Source organism: Mytilus galloprovincialis, chromosome 14, assembly GCF_965363235.1.
Source record: "Mytilus galloprovincialis chromosome 14, xbMytGall1.hap1.1, whole genome shotgun sequence".
Taxonomy (NCBI): domain Eukaryota; kingdom Metazoa; phylum Mollusca; class Bivalvia; order Mytilida; family Mytilidae; genus Mytilus; species Mytilus galloprovincialis.
Window position 1 is genome coordinate 38,395,271 of NC_134851.1, and position 21,025 is coordinate 38,416,295.

General features: G+C 31.7%; 1 protein-coding gene across 1 annotated transcript; it reads left to right on the forward strand.

Moving 5' to 3' along the window:
• The first annotated feature begins 7,035 nt into the window (after positions 1-7,035).
• Positions 7,036-20,107, forward strand: LOC143059468 (uncharacterized). Its single transcript, XM_076232970.1, has 8 exons — positions 7,036-7,073; positions 9,939-9,992; positions 11,909-12,181; positions 13,698-13,790; positions 14,072-14,146; positions 15,599-15,832; positions 18,469-18,930; positions 20,058-20,107. Exons 1-8 carry the CDS (start codon positions 7,055-7,057, stop codon positions 20,105-20,107), a joined length of 1,260 nt encoding a protein of 419 aa, XP_076089085.1. The 5' UTR covers positions 7,036-7,054.
• Positions 20,108-21,025: the final 918 nt, after the last annotated feature.

Genomic DNA, 21,025 nt, shown 5'->3' on the forward strand with positions numbered 1-21,025 from the left:
TAATATGGAATCCCAAAATTTTATTTCCTTTTACAATATACATAACTGAAAATTACTAGGATTATACGCATAATATCGTAAGTTTATATTAACTGATATTCCCATTTGTTGATGATAATTTTCATATATTTGTTGCACAATTATATGATAAGAACCAAACTAATACACGAAAAGTATATGCATGCTTCTATAAAATCAATGTGAGAGATTCCTGGCCCAAGTTCACAGACAGATATCACCTCTTTCCGGTAAGTTTGTTGATAATGAATAATGAAAAAATGTGGAATAAAAAAATGTAAAAAGTAGAAAAACTAGTCGGAAAATATGATTTCAGTGAGTTAGAAATGTATGTTCATATAGTTTTTTGCTGCTGGATCCAATAATTGTCCCATTAAAATTGAGAATGGAAATGGGGAATATGTCAAAGAGGCAACAACTCGACCACAGAGCAGACAACAGCAGAAGGTCACCAACAGGTCTTCAATACAGCGAGAAATTCCCGCACCCAGAAGCGTCCTTCAGCTGGCCCCTAAACAAATATATACTAGTTCAGTGATAACCTATTTGTATAGTTGGGTTGTTCAGCCAATTTTTCAATATGTGCGAGCTATAAACAACTGCCATACAAGTTGGAGGTTTTGTCAGTTATTAAACCAGGTTTATTTATCCGATATTTTCCTGGGGAAATGCCGGTCCGAAGTCAGGACTATCGCTTCTGTTTTTTTTTTTCCGTTCGTGTTTGGCATTTGATTTGATTAATTTTTATAGACTTTCTAATTTTTTAAATTCTTTTTTTATATAAGAAACTTCCACTCTAACTTGTGTGTAATATGTATCGAAAAGCTTTAAATAAAGGCAACAGTAGTATACCGCTGTTCAAACTCATAAATCCATGGACAAAAAACAAAATCGGGGTAACAAACTAAAACTGAGGGAAACGCATAAATATAAGAGGAGAACAACGACACAAAACTACAATGTAACACACACAGAAACGGACTAAGCATCAGACAAAATCCCACAAGAATAACAAATATAACATCAAAATCAAATACATGAATTAGGGATATACAAGTACCGTGACACGTCTTATCGCAATGTCAATTTACACTCAAAAATAAGAGAAAACAAACGACGCAACGTTAAATTGTAACACACACAGAAACGAACTATAATATAACAATGGTCATATTCCTGACTTGGTGCAGGACATTTTTAAAGGAAAAAATGGTGGGTTGAACCTGGTTTTGTGGCATGCCAAACCTCGCACTTTAATGGCAATGTTAAATATAACATTGAAATGACAACATAATATTACAGGACTACAATACAAATAAATAGGAGAACGTATTAGACAAAGAAACACATGATTAATGAATAACAAAAAGCATCAGGTTTAAAATTTAATACGCCAAAAACGCGCCTCGTCCACACAAGACTCACCAGTGACGCCCAGATATAAAAGATCGAAAGCGAAATAAGTACAAAGTTGTACAGCACTGAAGATCAAAAGTTGAAAAAGGTTGCTTCAAATACGACTAAGTTTTTATGCTTGGGATAAGAACATCCTTATTATTTAGAACAATTAATGCTATTGCAAACAGTAAATTTTATCAAATGAATATAACAGATATACATAATGAAACTGAAGTATTAAAAAACTTCCTTTTTTGGGGAAAAGTAACATGTTTCAGTACTTCATTTCAATATACGGAAATAATGAATATAATTATTATATTTTAGAATATAGGAGGGGTTATCTGTCATCGCAAACTAAATATCATTTAACAAAATTAAACAATTGTTAGTCTTCAATATATAAAATCTGTTTGTAATTTTTTTTCTTATCAGGATAATCATCATGAAAATTTGAGATCTACCTTTTTTGTCGTTGGCGTCGTATTGTTCGTGTGTATTGTGTTAAATTCTAATTTGTTCATTCTAATTATCAATCATTCATAATGTGTAATTGTTATTCTATAACTATCATATGATGATGGACATCATGGCCATATTTACCATATAGGTACATAATGTGTATTCTCGTAATTTTTTTATAAGGCGTACCAAATAATATGTATTGTTCAATCCACCATTTTGACATCAAAAATGCCTGTACAGATAGTTATCAAAAGTACCAGGATTATAATTTTATACGCCAGACGCGCGTTTCGTCTACATAAGACTCATCAGTGACGCTCAGATCAAAATAGTTAAAAAGCCAAACAAATACAAAGTTGAAGAGCATTGAGGACCCAAAATTCTAAAAAGTTGTGCCAAATACGGCTAAGGTAATCTACTCCTGGGGTAAGAAAATCCTTAGTTTTTCGAACAATTCAAAGTTTTGTAAACAGAAAATTTATAAAAATGACCATATAATTGATATTCATGTCAACACCGAACAGAGTCAGTTATCCATTCGTTTGATGTGTTCGAGATTTGGATTTTGCAATTTGATCATGTTGATAAGGGACTTTCAATATCTAATTTCTTCGGAGTTCGGTATTTTTGTGATTTTCCTTTTTTGTTGTATTAAATTTGCAAATCAAATACATTAATAGGTCATTAAAGTCATTTAAACTGTTGTGGATAATTGTCTCATTGACAGTCACTACATTTCTTTTCAATCTCTTTAGCATTTGTATTTTTGTAATTGACTAAGATTTTACTAGACTAACGTTATAATAGAAACAAAAGGTAAAACGACCACATTCATTAATTAAAATTATGCATGCCAATATCAATTAAAACTATACCTATTTTTTACTTTTTTCTGTACCCCCCTCTCCCAGTTTAAACTAGTAAATATGGCGTCAACATTTAAAGTTGATTTATCAAAGGATGCTGTAGCAACATAACAAAGCAACACACTCAACGCTTTGTCAAAAGGTAGGTTGTTCATTATATAAAAGAAGAAAGCTTGTGCTTTTAAAGAGTTTGATACGTAATGTGTAAAAGAATGAAAACAATATATTATAAATTCCATGCGTCTTTTCTGGATTTACCATCACCAAGAACACTGAAAGCCGGATATTTGTACGCCAAGGATGGATGTATATTTATAAGAACCAAAAACGTTTTAAAGCTTTATACGAAAAAGGACATAAAAAATAGGTAAATCCATCTAAAGTTAAATTTGTCTGGGGGATGGAAATCTTAGTTTCTGTATAGTTTCAAAATTTTCATGTTTTAAAAATGACCATTAGAACATCATTCGCTACATAACATCAGAATAACAAAACCGAACGATAACATGTGAGTAGATAACCAAATTTGGCCGATCACTTTGTTTTCCCACAAAATATCATTGACAAGGTTCTTTTTTTGTAAATTACATTCTGAATTTCGAATAACAAGTACAAAAGAGGGACGAAAGATACCGAAGGGACAGTCAAATTCATAAATCGAAAATAAACTGACAAAGCCATGGCTAAAAATGAAAAGATAAACAGACAAACAATAGTACACGTGACACAACATAGAAAACTAAAGAATAAGCAACACGAGTCGTGGGGCTTCATTCATCACATGTGTAAACCTGGTCCTCCTATACATCAATACCAGACAGAACCCCACGTCATAACATTGAAATAAATTGAGAACTCTAGTCTACCAAACGATACAAAATGAATGAATCGGATAGACTAGACGCCTATAATATTGTATTAATTACATGCAACGTGTTTTTCAATATTAACACAAGATTACAGATTTTGTATCTTTGGTATCCATTAATATTTGGCAATAACTTATTGTTAAACTTTGAGAGGCGAACACACACCATTTAAGTGGGCGCTAGATTCATATGAAAAGGGACTTAAGAGTAGTATGAGAGCAACAGCAACGCTATAATCTTCTTTTATGACGTTTTCTTTGAACCAGTTACATGAAAAAATGTAGAATTCTATAACTCTTCAAATTGAGGGAAATGTAACATACAGGCCTATAGTATTGAAAAATATCTATTGGTAATGAACTGAAATAAAACAAAGAAATTATTAAATCCATTTTATTTACACATATATACTATTATAAAAAATTTAATATGTGAATAGATAAACAAAAATATGAATAATTATAATATTGGTTATAACTTTACTATTAATATCATTAATGATAACAATGAATATCATATATTTATACATCCGGCTTATAAGCACTATGACACGAAGGAAAGACGATGAAAAAATACCCAAAACAGTACACTAACCACAACGTGTAACACTAAAGAATGAAAAACACGAAATCCTTCATTTAGCAGGGGTGACCGTTTGAATAAACAATGATCAAGTACTAAGATCGGATGCTGAAAATTTAGTGTATATGTGAAATAAATAGATTTAGCTATTTTATAAGGTTATTTTCTGTAATATAAATCATCAATTGTTTCATTTTTTTATCAATCCTAGGTTTTCATATGTATGAGTAGCTTTGTGCGTTCCTGATGAAGGTATATCCGGAAAAGCGCTTCGGACGGATGAAATTTATATAACGTGCTGTTTTCATTTTTATGCCCCACCTACGATAGTAGAAGGGTATTATGTTTTCTGGTCTGTGCCTCCGTTCGTTTGTCCGTCCGTCCGTGCGTCCGTTTGTACCACTTCAGGTTAAAGTTTTTGGTCAAGGTAGTTTTTGATGAAGTTAAAGTCACATCTACTTGAAACTTAGTACACATGTTCCCTATGATATGATCGTTCTAATTTTAATTCCAAATTAACGTTTTGACCCCAATTTCACGGTCCATTGAACATACAAAATTATAGTGCGAATGGAGCATCCGTGTACTATGGACACGTTCTTGTTAATCAAGTTTTAAATTTAATCTTTTGAACATGTACTTGACTTTCATGTAGAAGATATAAATGAGACGACTCCAAAATGTATTGTGTCGGGTACGTTTAAATAATTTCATTCTCATGGGATTTTTTCTAATGCTTAGTCCGTTTCTGTGCGTGTGTGTTACATTGTAATGTTGTGTCGTTGTTCTCCTCTTATATTTAATGCGTTAACCTCAGTTTTAGTTTGTTACCCCGATTTTGTTTTTTGTCTATGGATTTTTGAGTTTTGAACAGCGGTATACTACTGTTTATTTATGGATAAAATACAGTTAATATTTCAAATAGTCTTTTTGTTTTTCTTTATTTTTGTTAATCAATGAGTTCATTCTTCTTAATATCTTACAAGCCATTTTCGCTGACATGTAACGATTCTCGTGTGTCAAGGTAGTTGTTGGTGAATTTGAAACTTAGTAAACACATCTTCCCTATGAGATGAGCTTTTTCATTTTAATGCCACATTAGCTCTTCATTTTCACGGTTGGAAATGATAGTGCGAGTGTGGGACATCCGTTCACTATGGACACATTCTTATTTTAAAGTATTTTGTTTGCTGTTTGTAAACATTGCTTATTTTCATATTTACAACTGATACGACCATGTTTATGCAACAAAGACCCCGTTTACACTTGCAACAAAATTGAATCGATCTTAAAAAAACCAGTTGGCGTTAAGATTGCACAAGCAAGTTCGATCGAGATCGATCTAATTTAATCCAGTGCGTTTACACTACAACATAAAAAGAACCGATATGACCTTTAATTTCATATCTTACTATTACATTCACCTGAGAAAAGATCGATCGTAATCGATCTAAGAGTTTACACCAAAAAAAAAAGATCGATGCAAATAAGATCGATCTTTTTAAAACCACCTCTAGAGGTAGACTTTTTCTAACCCGTTTACACTGGACCAAAGATCGATCTTAAAACGATCGATTTTAGTAAAGATCGATCTTTTTGTCAGTGTAAACGGGGTCTTATATTAACACAATATAATGTATTACAAAAAAAAAAAAAAAAAAAAAAAAAAACGCTGTTGATCTTGCAATATACCCTTTCTTGTAGGAACTACTTCTTCTGAGAAGGCGAATGAAAGGACAGGTATGTACAATAATTACGACAATACGATGATACATCTGATCATACCAAAAAAAAACGGTGTAACATTTGAATATTAGATTTGAAATGACGTTTAAATTTTAACAATCATAATAAATCGACATTGACAACGCGCTATATTTAAAATTACATTTTAAACAAATATTCTAAACAATAATGGAAATGACATTTAGTGTTTCCGAGGACCGTTTTTTTTTATGAGCAATCATCTTAGCAAACCATTTATTTAAATGTGGATATGGAAAATCTTGTATTCGATACGCTTTCATACGAAACATTAAAAGTGGAGTAAAGGCACATTCAGACTTATAAATCGAAAATAAACTGACAACGTCATGGCTAAAAATTCGAAAATTGTCAAACAAATACGTTGCAAGTATTTAAAGCTACTAGAATATGACAGAAAGTAAAAAACCAAAACAAAACTTCGATTTTTATTTGTATTTTAATTTGGCGTGATTATTTAGTGTTTTCTACTATATCAAATAAATGACAATAACCACATTTCCTTCGCATGTATGTATACTTGTCTCATACATCATTGTTATGAAATGTAGGCTGTCCCCGTATTTCTCAGTAGATATGGCGGAGAGGATATCGAGTAATTAAAAAGCACGCACGAAAGACGAAACAAGTAAATCACTTAGAAATGTATTCCAACAAATCTTTTCTCAATTATATAAAGGCAATGAGATTGATAAAATGTTCGTCATATTAACAGAAGTACCCCATAGGATGCATCACAATTATCAGGTGTGATTTTCATTTTATAAAAGAGGAAAAGGTACCGATTAGAAGGCCAACAATATTGGTTACTGTAAACCAACTAATTTTCGCGAATTATCTATTTTGCAATTTTCGCGAGTAGAAGAAATACGCGAATATAAATGATAGCAAGTATGTAAAACTTGATTTTTTTCCCTTATTTATCTACATCGAGTAAATTTGGGAAACAAAATCGCTGCAAAACTGGTTAGGAAGAACTAAACGCGAGACAAAGTATCCGCGAAAATAAGTTGGTTTACAGTATTTGAGCACACAGTAAAAAATAATATTTTTTATATGTAAATTTTAGACTTGTTGAGATATCACGAACCTATGGATTTACCAGTTGATGGTAAGTAAAAGTGATTAAAGTAGATGAGCTGTTACAGTATTTGACATCACCGTCGGCAATTAATAGTGTTATTCACTGGCCCTATATATTTGGACGAAAATTAATGCACACCACATATATTTTTCATCTGTTAATGTTCAGTTCTCCTACATGGTAATTTTTTTAGTTAAAAAAAGGGGAAAATCATCATTTCATAACTTCTACGTTAGTTATTATACATTTATTCCCTTGTCTGTGAAAGCTATAAAGATTAATTCATCCAAGAAAATTCATACTTTCGGAACGCATGCTAGGTATATTTCCCTAAGCCAAGGCAAATACATGTTTTATTCCACTGTAGCTATACTTTTTTTTAACTTTTTTTTAACTTCTTTAACACCCTACTTTTCATACCTTGTTTCTTATCGCATAGGGGCAGGTGCAATCGACTCCTATCTTAATCTTCAGTTTTCTACAGAAGGGCGGTGATTCTCTCTGGATACTCCGGCTTCCTCCACCAATAAAAACTGATGGCCACAAAAAGCACAATTGTTATGAAAGTGGCGTGAAACTCCAATCAATCAATCTTATCGCTTGCTCTCAACACAACATAAATATTGACAACAAACACTGATTAACAGTTAGTGGTTTATTCTATGGTAAAGTACATACATTTTTATATCCCACCTACGATAAAAGAGGGGGATTATGTTTTCTGGTCTGTGGGTCCGTTTGTCTGTTCGTCCGTTCGTTCGTCTGTCCCGCTTCATGTTAAAGTTTTTGTTAAAGGTAGTTTTTGATGAAACTGAAGTCCAATCAACTTGAAACTTAGATTAAATATGATATTATTTTGCAAATTTTAATGCCAATTAAAGTTTTACCCCGTTTAGTCCGTTTCTGTGTGTGTTACATTTGAATGTTGTGTCGTTGTTCTCCTCTAATATGTAATGCGTTTCCCTCAGTTTTAGTTTGTTACCCCGATTTTTTTTTTTTTTTTTTGTCCATGGATTTATGAGTTTTGAACAGCGGTATACTTCTGTTGCCTTTATTTACTGTCCACCGAACATAGAAAATGATAGTGCGGAAAGAGCATCAATGTACTAGGGACACATTATTGTTGGTAATATCATTTTGGCGTGGCTGGGTATGTATACATCCCACCATTGTGTTATTGTCCTATTTTCATTTTCATTTTTTTTCTTTCAGTCTTTCTTATGTGTATTGTCTAAATTTTTGACCCCAATTTCATGGTCCACAGAACATAGAAAATGATAGTGCAAGTTTGGGATAACAGTTAGTTTTGGTTAAAGTTTTAAGTTGAGGTTGATTTTGATGAAGTTGAAGTCCAATCAATTTGACACTTAGTACACATATTCCCTATGCTAGATTTATCTAATTTTAATGCCATATTAGACTTTTGACCCCCAAATTAAGGTCCACTGAACATAGAAAATGATAGTGTGAGTCGGGTATCCGTGTACTATGGACACATTCTTGTTTTAGTGCTTTGTTTTGTGTTTGAATTCAATTTGAACACGATAACAAATACACAATTGCTATTCCAAAAAAAACTAATAAAATGTTGATTGTAATTTGCTATCGATATTTGTATACAGTTGAATATTACGGTTTGGTTAATAGTTATCAAAAGTACCAGGATTATAATATAGTACGCCAGACGCGCGTTTGGTATACATAAGACTCATCAATGACGCTCATATCAAAATATGGTTAAACCTTACCGTTTAATATCCATGCCTCGCCATATAACGAGTACCTTTATTCAGTAAATTAGGTGTGCTCTGATGTGTACTTTCAGGTAATTGATAAAAATTAATAGGTCTGAAAAATGGATCAAATATATATAAACATAAGGAGATGTGGTATGATTGCCAATGAGACATAAATCTACCATAGTACAAAATAACGTACAACCTTCAACATTATGCAAATTCATACTGATTCGTCAGCTAAAAAAAACCAACAAAAAACAAATATGTATAACAACATGCAATTAAAAAAATGAAACGAAAAATTTAGTGGCCGGATAGACGGGTACTTATGTCTACCACTCAGATACAGGTTCATGTCTTTCCAGAGGCAGACTTAAATTCAAGCAGCAAATCATATTAAAAAAAATTGCATTGTAAAATAACACATCGATATGTTTCGAACTTTAATAAACAATCGTGGAAAATTTTCGTCTTGTCGGCACACATTGGATATAAGTAGTATTAAACTCAAAGGAAAAAAAATATCTATCTTCTTTCCAGACACTATATCATACATAAATATTACATAAATATTTATTTTGGTTTGTATTACAAAATTGAGGAACTATATCATACCAACATAAATACAGGAAGATGTGGTGTGAGTGCCAATGAGACAACTCTCCATCCAAATAACAATTTATAAAAGTAAACCATTATAGGTCAATGTACGGCCTTCAACACTGAGCCTTGGCTCACACCGAACAACAAGCTATAAAGGGCCCCAAAATTACTAGTGTAAACCATTCAAACGGGAAAACCAACATGACCAATTTTCAACGTTGAGCCAATGTTACGTTGTAGTTTTAAACAGGTGCTGGTAATCCAAATCCAGAAATACGTGTCCCAGTATGTTATTTGCAATTTAGTCATTGAATTTATAGTAACATAATTATAAATTATATATTGCATTTGTCCATTCTTTAACAAATTGCTAAATACTCAAAATAAAAATTCATTAAGGATTATTGTAAACACTGTATATCAGAGAACGTCACTTGAGCCTTCAATTCATAAAAGGCGAAACAAAAGCATCGAAAAGACAGGCCAGAACATATTTGAATGTAATGTTGATTTTGAATAAAATAATGCTGCTGATAAATATATTTTTTAGAGATATTGATGCATACCGAGGAACCTGTTGAACCAATGGATTATTCAGAGACTAGTAAGTAAAAATATTGATGAATAGGTGAACTATAACAATATTTGTATTTTATTAGAATAAGTGATCATTCCCTCGCTATTGAAACTGGAAGATATAAAAATGTCCCACGCCCTCGAAGACTTTATAATACGTGCAAAGTTTTAGACGATGAATCCCATTTCTTTTTAATATGTAAAATAAATAATGATTTAAAACATGTCTTTTTTAATGATTTAAAAACTCAATACAAAGATGTTTCACAATAAAATGCAATATATACTAAATCCAACCTCTAGTCAGCAAGTGAAATCTTTAGGCTCCTTTATTAAACAGTCTATGGAACGGAGGACAGGGGGCACTTGAGGTCATTTGTTGTGTTTAATGTTTTGTTTATTTCTATTTTTTATGTAAATTTTAATGTCGCCATCATATTGTTATTATTACATGTTATTGTCATACCTTTTGGTCCCCTTATTGTGCTTTAACATAGAATGTATTTTATTACGCTCTTTTCTATTGATTTGTCAAATACAGAACGTAGATTCAGTAAATAATATATCGATTTGTTATTGTGATTGTTTCGAACATTGATAACATGATCAACGATGAACTAATACATATCATTATGGATGTCAACCGACTTATATGTTTGGCTTTATCAATATTTCGATTTGAGCGTCACTGATGAGTCTTATGTAGACGAAACGCGCGTCTGGCGTACTAAATTATAAACCTGGTACTTTTGATAACTATTTAAACCACTGGGTCGATGCCACTGCTGGTGGACGTTTCGTCCCCGTGGGTATCACCAGCCCAGTAGTCAACATTTCGGTGTTGACATGAATAACAATAATGTGGTCATTTTTGTAAATTTCCTGTTAACAAAACTTTGAATTTTTCGAAAAACTAAGGATTTTTTTATTCCAGGCATAGATTACCTTAGCCGTATTTGGCACAACTTTTTGGAATTTTGGATCCTCAATGCTTTTCAACTTTGTACATGTTTGGCTTTATCAATATTTTGATTTAAGCGTCACTGATGAGTCATATGTAGACGAAACGCGCGTCTGGCGTACTAAATTATAATCCTAGTACTTTTGAACTATAATAGGTGTTGTAACTGTTTTATTATATCGAAGATATTTTGACTTATATTTGATTATTCACCGGCCCTGTTGATTTGGACGATAACATCCCAATTAATTCACACCTAAAAATCTTGTATTTGCCAATAGATGTACGAAGCGCTTTCCGTTTACAAAAAAAAAAAAAAAAAAAACACATAGAAGACAAAATAAAGGACAAAGTCAAAGTACAATTAGGAATCAAAGTTCTGAAGGTTATGCAAAAGAAATTTATATATAAGTTTTATTCGGTGTTATGTATATGTTAGAAAAGTATTCATTTTTGTTAAAAAACAATAATTTGTTTATTTTGTAACATAATAAAACATAGACTGGGTCATGGAATATTGTCAGTAATAAGTGCACATCTAGTTGACAAGTCGAATTTGACTATATAAACGTCTTGGTTCCATTAAATAGAGCTGCTCTGCGATTGGATACTTTTATCACAGAATTCATAAAGAGTATTAAGTGTGTTATGAGAGATCGATTACAGAAAAGTTTGCATTACTCGGGTTATCTAATCAGGTCAACTTTGAATATATACAATCAAGTTTGTCTTACTTTGCCAACAAATTATTTCTGCCATCCAGGCTTAAAAGCAGTATTTTGAAATGAACAGAGAAATATGAAAAACAGAATGTTCACGTTATTTCTAACAGCAAAGAATATTTAAGAAAAACAAAAGATTAAAAGACGAATTTATCAGTATCGACTCTATTCAAGTCGTTTCTTCTTTCCGCTACTTATAAAATGATGACCTACCTATGTGTAAGTTGCGCGAAATGTGTCATTTGCCATTTTTTCTTTCAGATATTGATGAAAAAATCCATAGGTTTTTCCTTGAGTTAATTACAACGCATGGCTTGAAATGGACTACATTTCTTGCTGACCTCGGGTTCAGATCAAAATTGTTGCTTAAATTGCCACAAGAAAAGAAAGATGATCATTTTTGTTATTATTTGGAGTATTGGCTTGCTACCGTTACATTTTTAGGACAAAACCCAGTTTCACATTTGTATAGAGCCCTTATAAAGTCTCAACACAAAGACCTCGTAGATGAACTCAAGCTCAAGTTTCCAAGTGGTGAGAAGAAACCTACTTATTTTCAAACTTGTGCATTTCATGACTGACTCAATATTTATAAACAAAACAAAATTTATTTAAGTATGCATAAGAAAGCAATTCCAAAAATGATACAAACTAAAAACACAAATAAACTATTCTTTTGAAACTGACTTGAGCAGAAAAATTGAACAATGAAAACTGCTAAGTAATTAATTCACTAGACTATAATCAAGGAGACATGTTTTAAAGTAGTTGTCAAACTGATATGTACTTATAGTAAGGCAACTTTCTACAAAATACAATTGATCAAAAACAAGTAGTTATAAAACTAACTTAATCAGAAACTTAACATTGAAAATGGTTTATCTATTCAAAGTTACTGGACCTCGAACTAGGAACAGGACTTCATTATAGTTGTCAATCTAATAGGTACTAATAGTAATGCAACTTTTTGTAAAATATCGTTGATCTATAACATGTAGTTCCTACAAAACCCTTAAAAATTGTTTGTTGGTAAAACTCGTGCTGATGCATATTTTCCCATCCAGTTTGCGTAAGGTATATACATTTCGAGGTGATAATGTATTCATATTGACACCAAGAGTGACCTTTTCCCACTAAAGATACCAGATTAAAGCATTTGATTCATCTATTAAAATGGCATTATTTTGAATGGCTTGAGTGTTTTTATATTTAAATTGTATTTTTAAGAGCCCGACAATGGTTTTTTTCAGGCATTCTTCATTATGAAACCACTTTTTATAAAAACTTGTGTATGTATACTTACAAATGCCACTTAAAGTTCATGGTTCCAAGCGAATGATGATGAAACAAATATTATCATCCTAGAGATGTATGGGGATATGATAGGTCAAAGGACTCCATGTGGTAATAAAATATATTTAACATAGGGTGTCAAAAAAATATGGAGTTATTTACCATATATGGTTTATTAACATATGGAGTTAGTTTGGAATTACTTCCTTTAATTAACACCAAAAAAAAATCTGAAAAGTTTCAAAAGACAAAGAAATTGACTATAATTATTGAAGACTTAATCACTTAAATAGGCCACTAGTCTAAATATCATATGTGAAGATAGTCGGTAAGATAAATTTGTTACACAGCATGCTAGTGGCCCAATACGGTATATATAGAATCAGTAAATTCCATAGGTGGATTCAAATTTGTTACACAGCGTGCTAGTGGCCCAATACGGTATATATGGAATCAGTAAATTCCATAGGTGGATTCAAATTTGTTACACAGCATGATGGTGGCCCAATACAGTATATATGGACTCAGTAAATTCCATAGGTGGATTCCAGCTTCGCTCTAACCATATATGGAATTTACTGAACCCATATATTTCGTATTCGTTCGCTTTCACACAATGTAACTTATATTGTATGCATCTCTAATAAATGTTTGACAGACTACTGTAGTCAACACGATAGTATTTAATGGCATTAGTCCATGAATACGATTGATATATACAAACAATAAATGTACATGTAATTTTATATTCTTGTAGGTACTATAGGTTCAATATCTGATCAAGAGTTTGCAGATGTTGAAAGACATCTCTTGCACGTCAACAGTTTAAGCAACACTGCAAAGAAAATTAGTGAGTTTAGAAATAATAAAAATTTAACACCATAGACACAAAAAGCAGTCCGTTTTAATTCAGATATAATTACCCCCATCTTAATCATATCATATTATAAAACCTGCACACGATTTAATGCTGCCAATATCTTTTGATCAACTGAAACTTCATGATCACGATTAAACAATAATGTTTTTTATTCAAATTAAAATAAATGATAAATATATATTGTAAATAGTAAGTATCAAAATAGCTGCACTCGGCACTATCAGTTAATCAAACAATATTATTTCCTTAAGGGGAGCCGACCGGTTTTGACATTCACGAAGAATTAATGCGTGTGGAGAGAGAAATTTGGAGAAATATAACTGATCGTAAGTATTATCTTACAATTATTTTGTAGTTATCGTTAATTATCTCGGGGGAGGGGGGCACTTCCTATATACAAGGTCATAGGACGTACCGCTGAAATGTGTGAATATGTCTGGAAAACTAACAGAAATATATGATTAGGTCAATAAGTTCCCACAACTTCTTGGTCTGTCATCTTTCTTGGTGTTCCCGACTGTTTTTATCAATCAATTTCTCTTTTTGCACTTTGGTATTTCACTCTTACATTTACACACCACATGAAAACAAAATAGTATGGGAAAAGGTTACATTTGTACCTACGCAATATATGAAAAGATATATATTTTCAAAATATAAATTATATGAAAAGAGTGAGGTAACAACACCCTAGCGTCACTCCCTATCATTTAAGTATTGAAGTAGACCCCCACCCCACCCCCGAGTTAATAATAAATGTTGTATTTTTAACCAGGCCCAAAGGACCAAGTGAGCTTTTCTCATCACTTTGCGTCGGGCTTACGGCGTCCGGCGTCCGGCGTCCGGCGTCGTCGTCGTCGTCCGTCGGCGTTAACTTTTACAAAATTCTTTTCCTCTGAAACTACTGGGCCAAATTAAACCAAACTTGGCCACAACCATCATTGGGGTATTTAGTTTAAAAAATGTGTGGCGTGACCCGGACAAGCAACCAAGAAGGCCGCCATGGCTTAAAATAGAACATAGGGGTAAAATGTAGATTTTGGCTTATAACTCTGAAACCAAAGCATTTAGAGCAAATCTGACATGAGGTAAAATTGTTTATCAAGTTAAAATCTATCTGCCCAGCAATTTTTAAATGAATCGGACAACCGGCTGTTGGGTTGCTGTCCCTGAATTGGTAATTTTAAGGAAATTTTGCTGTTTTTGGTTATTACCTTGGATATTATTATAGATAGAGATAAACTGTAATAGCAATAATGATCAGCAAAGTAAGATCTACGAATAAGTCAACATGACGAAAATGGTCAGTTGACCTCTTAAGGAGTTATTGCCCTTTAAAGTCAATGTTTAACAATTTTCATTAGTTTTTACAAAAAAAAATCCTCTGGAATTAAAGGGCCAAGTTCATTATAGATAGACAAAATTGTAAGTAGCAAGAATGTTCAGTAAAGTAAGATCTCGAAACACATCACCATCATCAAAACACAATTTTGTAATGAATCCATCTGACGATCTGTTTTTCTATGTTTGATATGCATATATACCAAGGTGAGCGACACAGACTCTTAAGAGCCTCTAGTCTATACTATATGTACAAAGTTGAAGATCATTGAGGACCAATATTTCACGTTCCGATATTGTTGTTTCTCCGATTTCCTTATTCTTTTTTAAGGATAAGATATTTTTAACAGATAAAAATTGAATTATGCTATTGCTTATAGACTTCCTTAATCTTATTTCGAATGTTTATTTTAAAATATATTAATATATATTTGTAGATGAGCTACAGGAAATAAAAGCGTATTTACGTAATAAAAAGAGAGAGAAATTTGGTAAAAAGGTACTTGAAGAGATAAAAACCTGTGTTGACCTCATGCAAAAGTTACATGAGACATGTTTGGTGCAGGAGAACAATTTCGGATTTCTAAAAGCAATTTTAAAATTTGTGAATCGAGAAGATCTAATACAAAAGATAACTGCATTGGAAGAGCGAATAAATGGACTACCAAAAGGTACAGTTTCAAACAATTTGTTATGATAATATTCACTTTATGAATTTAGTCATTCAGTCTAGACCAAACAAATAACACTATTATACTTTATGCCAACATACCAAATTTTGATTTGTTAAAACGAGGAAAATAATATACTACTAGTATATTCCATGGTAAATCCCCTATTACCCGTCATGGCGACGATTGATCAAGTGTGCACTTTATTGGATACTGGAATTGTTGTTATGAAGAGACGTCATAGTTTATTACTTAAATTAGAAATTTAATTGACAGTTAAACAGAACCTTTGGTATGATAAATCAGAAAATACATAGCTGAGAAGGTGACAGAGCAGATTGTTACCCCTAGATAATATGTTGACAACCTTGGCTTCGCCTCGCTTGAAAAAGTTTTCAATCTGCTCTTTCGTCCTTTCAAAAGTCTGTTGTTAATATGATGACCTTGTCTTTATAATAAGATAATTGGAATACAAGGTTATTCTTCGTAATTGAGAGGCAAAAGATACTAAAGAGATATTTAAACTCATATATCGAAAATAAACTGATAACGCCATGATTAAAAAAGAAAAAGATCAACACACAAACAATAATATACAAAACACAACATAGAAACCGGGGCGACTTCAGGTGCTTTTCAAGTGTAAGAAGATCCTGTTTCACATGTGTCACCCGTCGTGTTGCTGGGGTTCATAATAAGTATAATACGGTAGGTCAGATTCGAGAAATAGGGTACGGGACTTAAGTTACGACATTTGAAACATATTCGCTAATATGAGGCAGGCATAACCTGTAAATGGGGACAAAGTGTGTATGTATTATTTTTTTTTAAATTCAAACATGTTGATAAAAGAAACGTAAATACCGTAACGTTCCCGATTTTTGGTTCTGTTGTTAGGGATTTAGCTGTGACGTTCTTTAAGTTATGACGTCATATTCAATGTAAACAAAAGAAACGCTTTCGTCAGGAAACGTTTTTTTCATATCAAACAATTATTAAAAATGAATTTGTATTGAGTTCCAATCTTATATTTTACTAGACTGAATCGATAAATATATATTTTATTCAAAGTTTCATGCAAACAAGACCGGAAAAGGAAGTAGATTTCTGCGCGAACGGGAATTAGATCTGAAAAAAAAGTTACGATTTTGAGTTCATTAGTAGAATGAAAAATTCGGGAAATTTACCAGATTTTTTTTTTCTTATTGATTTTTCTACCATAATTGGGGACTTTGTCCCCATATCATCTGTGAGATGGATATTCCAACGGTCAACCAACTTGAGATGGCGTCCGTAAAATTCACGAAGGGATGATCACTACTTGAAACTCTTTGTTTAATGGCTTTCTTTGGACCCAACAAACCTTTATCAAGGAAAATCATGATAAAAAATACAAGCCCCGAAATTTTGTATCGACTAGAATATAAATACTCCGTATACAGGTTCTGCTGAAATGATGCTACATAGAAATGGGAAGCTATAATTGGGAAGCTGAAATCCTCTCATTTGTTGAAAAGTTTTGTTAACAACCGACCCTCACTTTCAATTTCTAGATGTAAATCAAGATATAAAAAAAGATTTAATTGGATCAGTGGCATCATTTATCTCAAGTTTGATGTGTTAGATTCGTTCAACATAGTCAACAAATTTTAAATAATTTACTGAAAGAACATCATTTATATGGCAAAAGTAAAGTTAAGATGGTATGGGAGTCTAAAATAAAATGATCGAATTTGTTCATAGTTTGCCAAAACGTAGTATCTATTGATATATGTTTAAAACTTTAATAAAAATGATAGGTCACCGCGCATTTTCTCAAGCTATAGGTTGTGACAAAATGATACATTTTGTATGGACTATACAGGACACAACACCACTTTGTGATTAGAAACTAAACAAATTGATAGAATTGTAAAATAAATTAAGAAAAAGCTTTCAGACAATGATTGGGCAATATCAAAAGGAAAGATAGGATCACCGTACGTTTTTTATATGATAAATAATATAATATTGAGATCCTGTAACATGTGCTTTTTTTAATAGGGAGCTATTATCATAACATCTACAGATGTTCTGCCTTGTTACTTGAATTATAATAATCATAATAAGTAAAGAATTTTATGATACTCAAAATCAAAACATTTATACCTTGAATTTGATACAATGAAACAATCGTAATTGTTTATACTATAGAAATAGGTATATAATAAGTTATCGTTATGTAAGCAGGAGAATACAGAATTTTACATCTTAGGATTTATGCATTATTTTGTTGTTAATTTTTTTTAAGATTTTTTTTTTAAGATTTTTTTTGGCTGTTTAAGAAATAAAATATATTACTCCAATATCAGCGTAAAGATTGTAGTATTATAAGTTTGTTTATTTGTTTATTATTATAGGAAACTGAGATCAAGCAATGAATTGTAAAGATAGAATTGTTTTTAACATAATGTTAATTATGCTGAGGGAGTATAGAAACATTTGTAGTTATGTTCAGAACAGGACATAATTTAGTATTCTTAACACAATATTGAATTTAATTTGGCAGTTGTATGCTGTGCAATTATTTTTATTACATAATTGGGTTTCGTTACAAAGAAACATGAAGTCTTATTTCTTGTTTTTTTTTAATTTAGAGAATGAATTGATGGAAGTATCGGCTACAGGCTCAGCATTGAAATTAAAAATGAAAATAAAGCAGAATCTTGTATCCAAGATTTCAAGTTCAACTAGAATCATAAAACAAAAAATTGTTGATAAGACTCAAGATTTACAGAAAATTGATCAAAGAGCAACTGAACTGACAAGCAAGTCTGAATCATGCCGTCAGAAGATGGAAGAATGTGCTAAACAAAAAATGCAAATTGAAATTCAGATTAGAAATTTGCGGTCAGAAGCAGATGTTTTACAATGTTCAGAGAAGACTTTAGGAAGTGAATTTATTTCAATTCAAAAAGACAAAGACGCCCTAAAATATTTACACAAGAAGCAAGTAACTGAATTAGATAGTTTCAGAAACAAATTGAAAAGGGAAAACGAATTACTAGTGATGCACAAGAAAGAATTAGAGAGTATGGAACATGAATTGAATAGTGTCGGTATGTTTAACATTAAAAAACATTGTTAGAAACCAATTGGATATCAATATATATGAATTAGAGAGTGTTTCAATGCCAAAAGGGACATTCAAATTTATAAAGTAATAAAATTGAGAATGGAAATGGGGAATGTGCCAAAGAGACAACAACCCGACCTTAGAAAAAAACAACAGCAGAAGGTCACCAACAGGTCTTCAATGTAGCGAGAAATCCCCGCACCGGGAGGCGTTCTTCAACTGGCCCCTAAACAAATATATACTAGTTCAGTGATAATGAACGCCATTCTAATTTGCCTACACGAAACCAAAATAAGAAAAAGACCATCAGACAAACAACAGTTCACAAACACAACATAAAAAACTAAGGTCTAATCAACACGAACCCTACCAAATACTCTTACTATAAGTATGAACAAAAAGGTGCCTTTAAAAGAGGAAATATAAGCTAGCCGAAATAGCCCCCTACCTGCGAAATTATTTTTAAAGCATATTAATTTTGAAATATGCGTCAAATTTTGAATTACTGCTTCTAGTTGGATAGTTTTGAATAGTGAAACCCCGATATATAGACCAAAATTAGTTGGATTTTTAGAACCCTTTGATTTTGCATTGTTGTCATTACAAGAATTTAACATACAATGCAGACATATGTTCCATGTTTCAATGGTTTTGCTGTTATATCCCAAAAATATATCTTTCTGCTCACAGATCAAGTCATATCATTTGTATTTGAATTCAATTTTAAATTGCTAAATGCTTCCTTAAAATAATACCAGTTATATTAATCTCTTAATTAGTATACTGTTCATATTATTGTTTAAAGACAATGTTGTCTTTTTTTTAAACAATGTGATCGTAGCGGAACCGACAAAGACATAGTAAATCAAATAATAGAAGCGGTTCAATATGATTATATGGAAAGCCACTATAAAGTAAAAAACAGAAACTACAAAAAGCTGATAAAAAACACAGATAGGAATTAACGAGCACCGATAATGTTGACAACATATTAGATTTTAGAAATCATAGGGTTATAATATATAAAATTCATTTCAACTTGAAATGGTTAAAGAATGTGGTTTATTTTGCATTCATGTTGTATGTAACATTTCATTGTTTATTTAATAGTTATTAATGGTGATAGTCCTGTCATTGGGAAAGCAGGTAGTGTGAAATAAATGCCAATTATCATCTTGAATTCAAATAGTATCAAGAATTGTCTTATCACTTTTCTATCATTCACAAGAAGAAAATCCTATTTAACATATACAAAATTAGCTTATTCATTGTTTTCTAAAAATTGTATGAACTTCAATGATCTTGATGGTTTAAGACAAATATTTTATTATTCAAATAAATTTAATCGTTTAAATGTCACCTTCATGAAGAAAACGTTGCCTTTGTTATGAAAAATAGGCTGACCGAATATATTCCCTTACCTGCAAAAGTTGTTTTTAATATTTCAAATATGCGGCAAATTTTGAATTATTGGTATTGTAGTTGAACAATTTTAAATAATTAAGAACATTAAGAAAATTATACGGTTCTAAGAACTCTTTGACTGTAAAGTGGTCGTTCAAAATAGTCAACATAAAATGCAGAATAATGTTCCATGTTATCATGAGCATATCTGAAAGATATATCTTCATTCTCAAGATTCTCAAGACAAATCATATTTGATTTATGTATTAAGATATTATAAGGTTATTGCATGAATATTAGGGAATATTGTCCCGAGTAGAATTTTATATTGCACGAGCTTGCGAGTGCAGTATATGTTCTACGAGGGACAATATTCCCCAATATTCACGCAATAACCCTTTTATTGTATAGCAATATGATATTTGAAAGTAAAAATTGGTTCAAACTAAGATTTTGTCGTTGATGACGTCATGAATTTTGAAGATTTATTGCACTAGTGCAATATTAGAATTTATTGCACGCTAAGTTTTAATTACTTTCTGTGGGCAATATTATATTGCTATGCAATAATACCAGTTATATCAAACTGTTGAAACAATTAATGCTCATGTCACTGTTTAAAGATAATGTTATAAGATCAAACACTTTTTTATTGGTGTATAAACTTGACCAAC

Coding starts and splice junctions, on each gene's coding strand:
- LOC143059468 (XM_076232970.1), top strand. Junction 12,182..13,697: donor CAAGCTCAAGTTTCCAAGTG/GTGAGAAGAAAC, acceptor ATATTCTTGTAG/GTACTATAGGTTCAATATCT. Junction 14,147..15,598: donor TTGGAGAAATATAACTGATC/GTAAGTATTATC, acceptor ATATATTTGTAG/ATGAGCTACAGGAAATAAAA.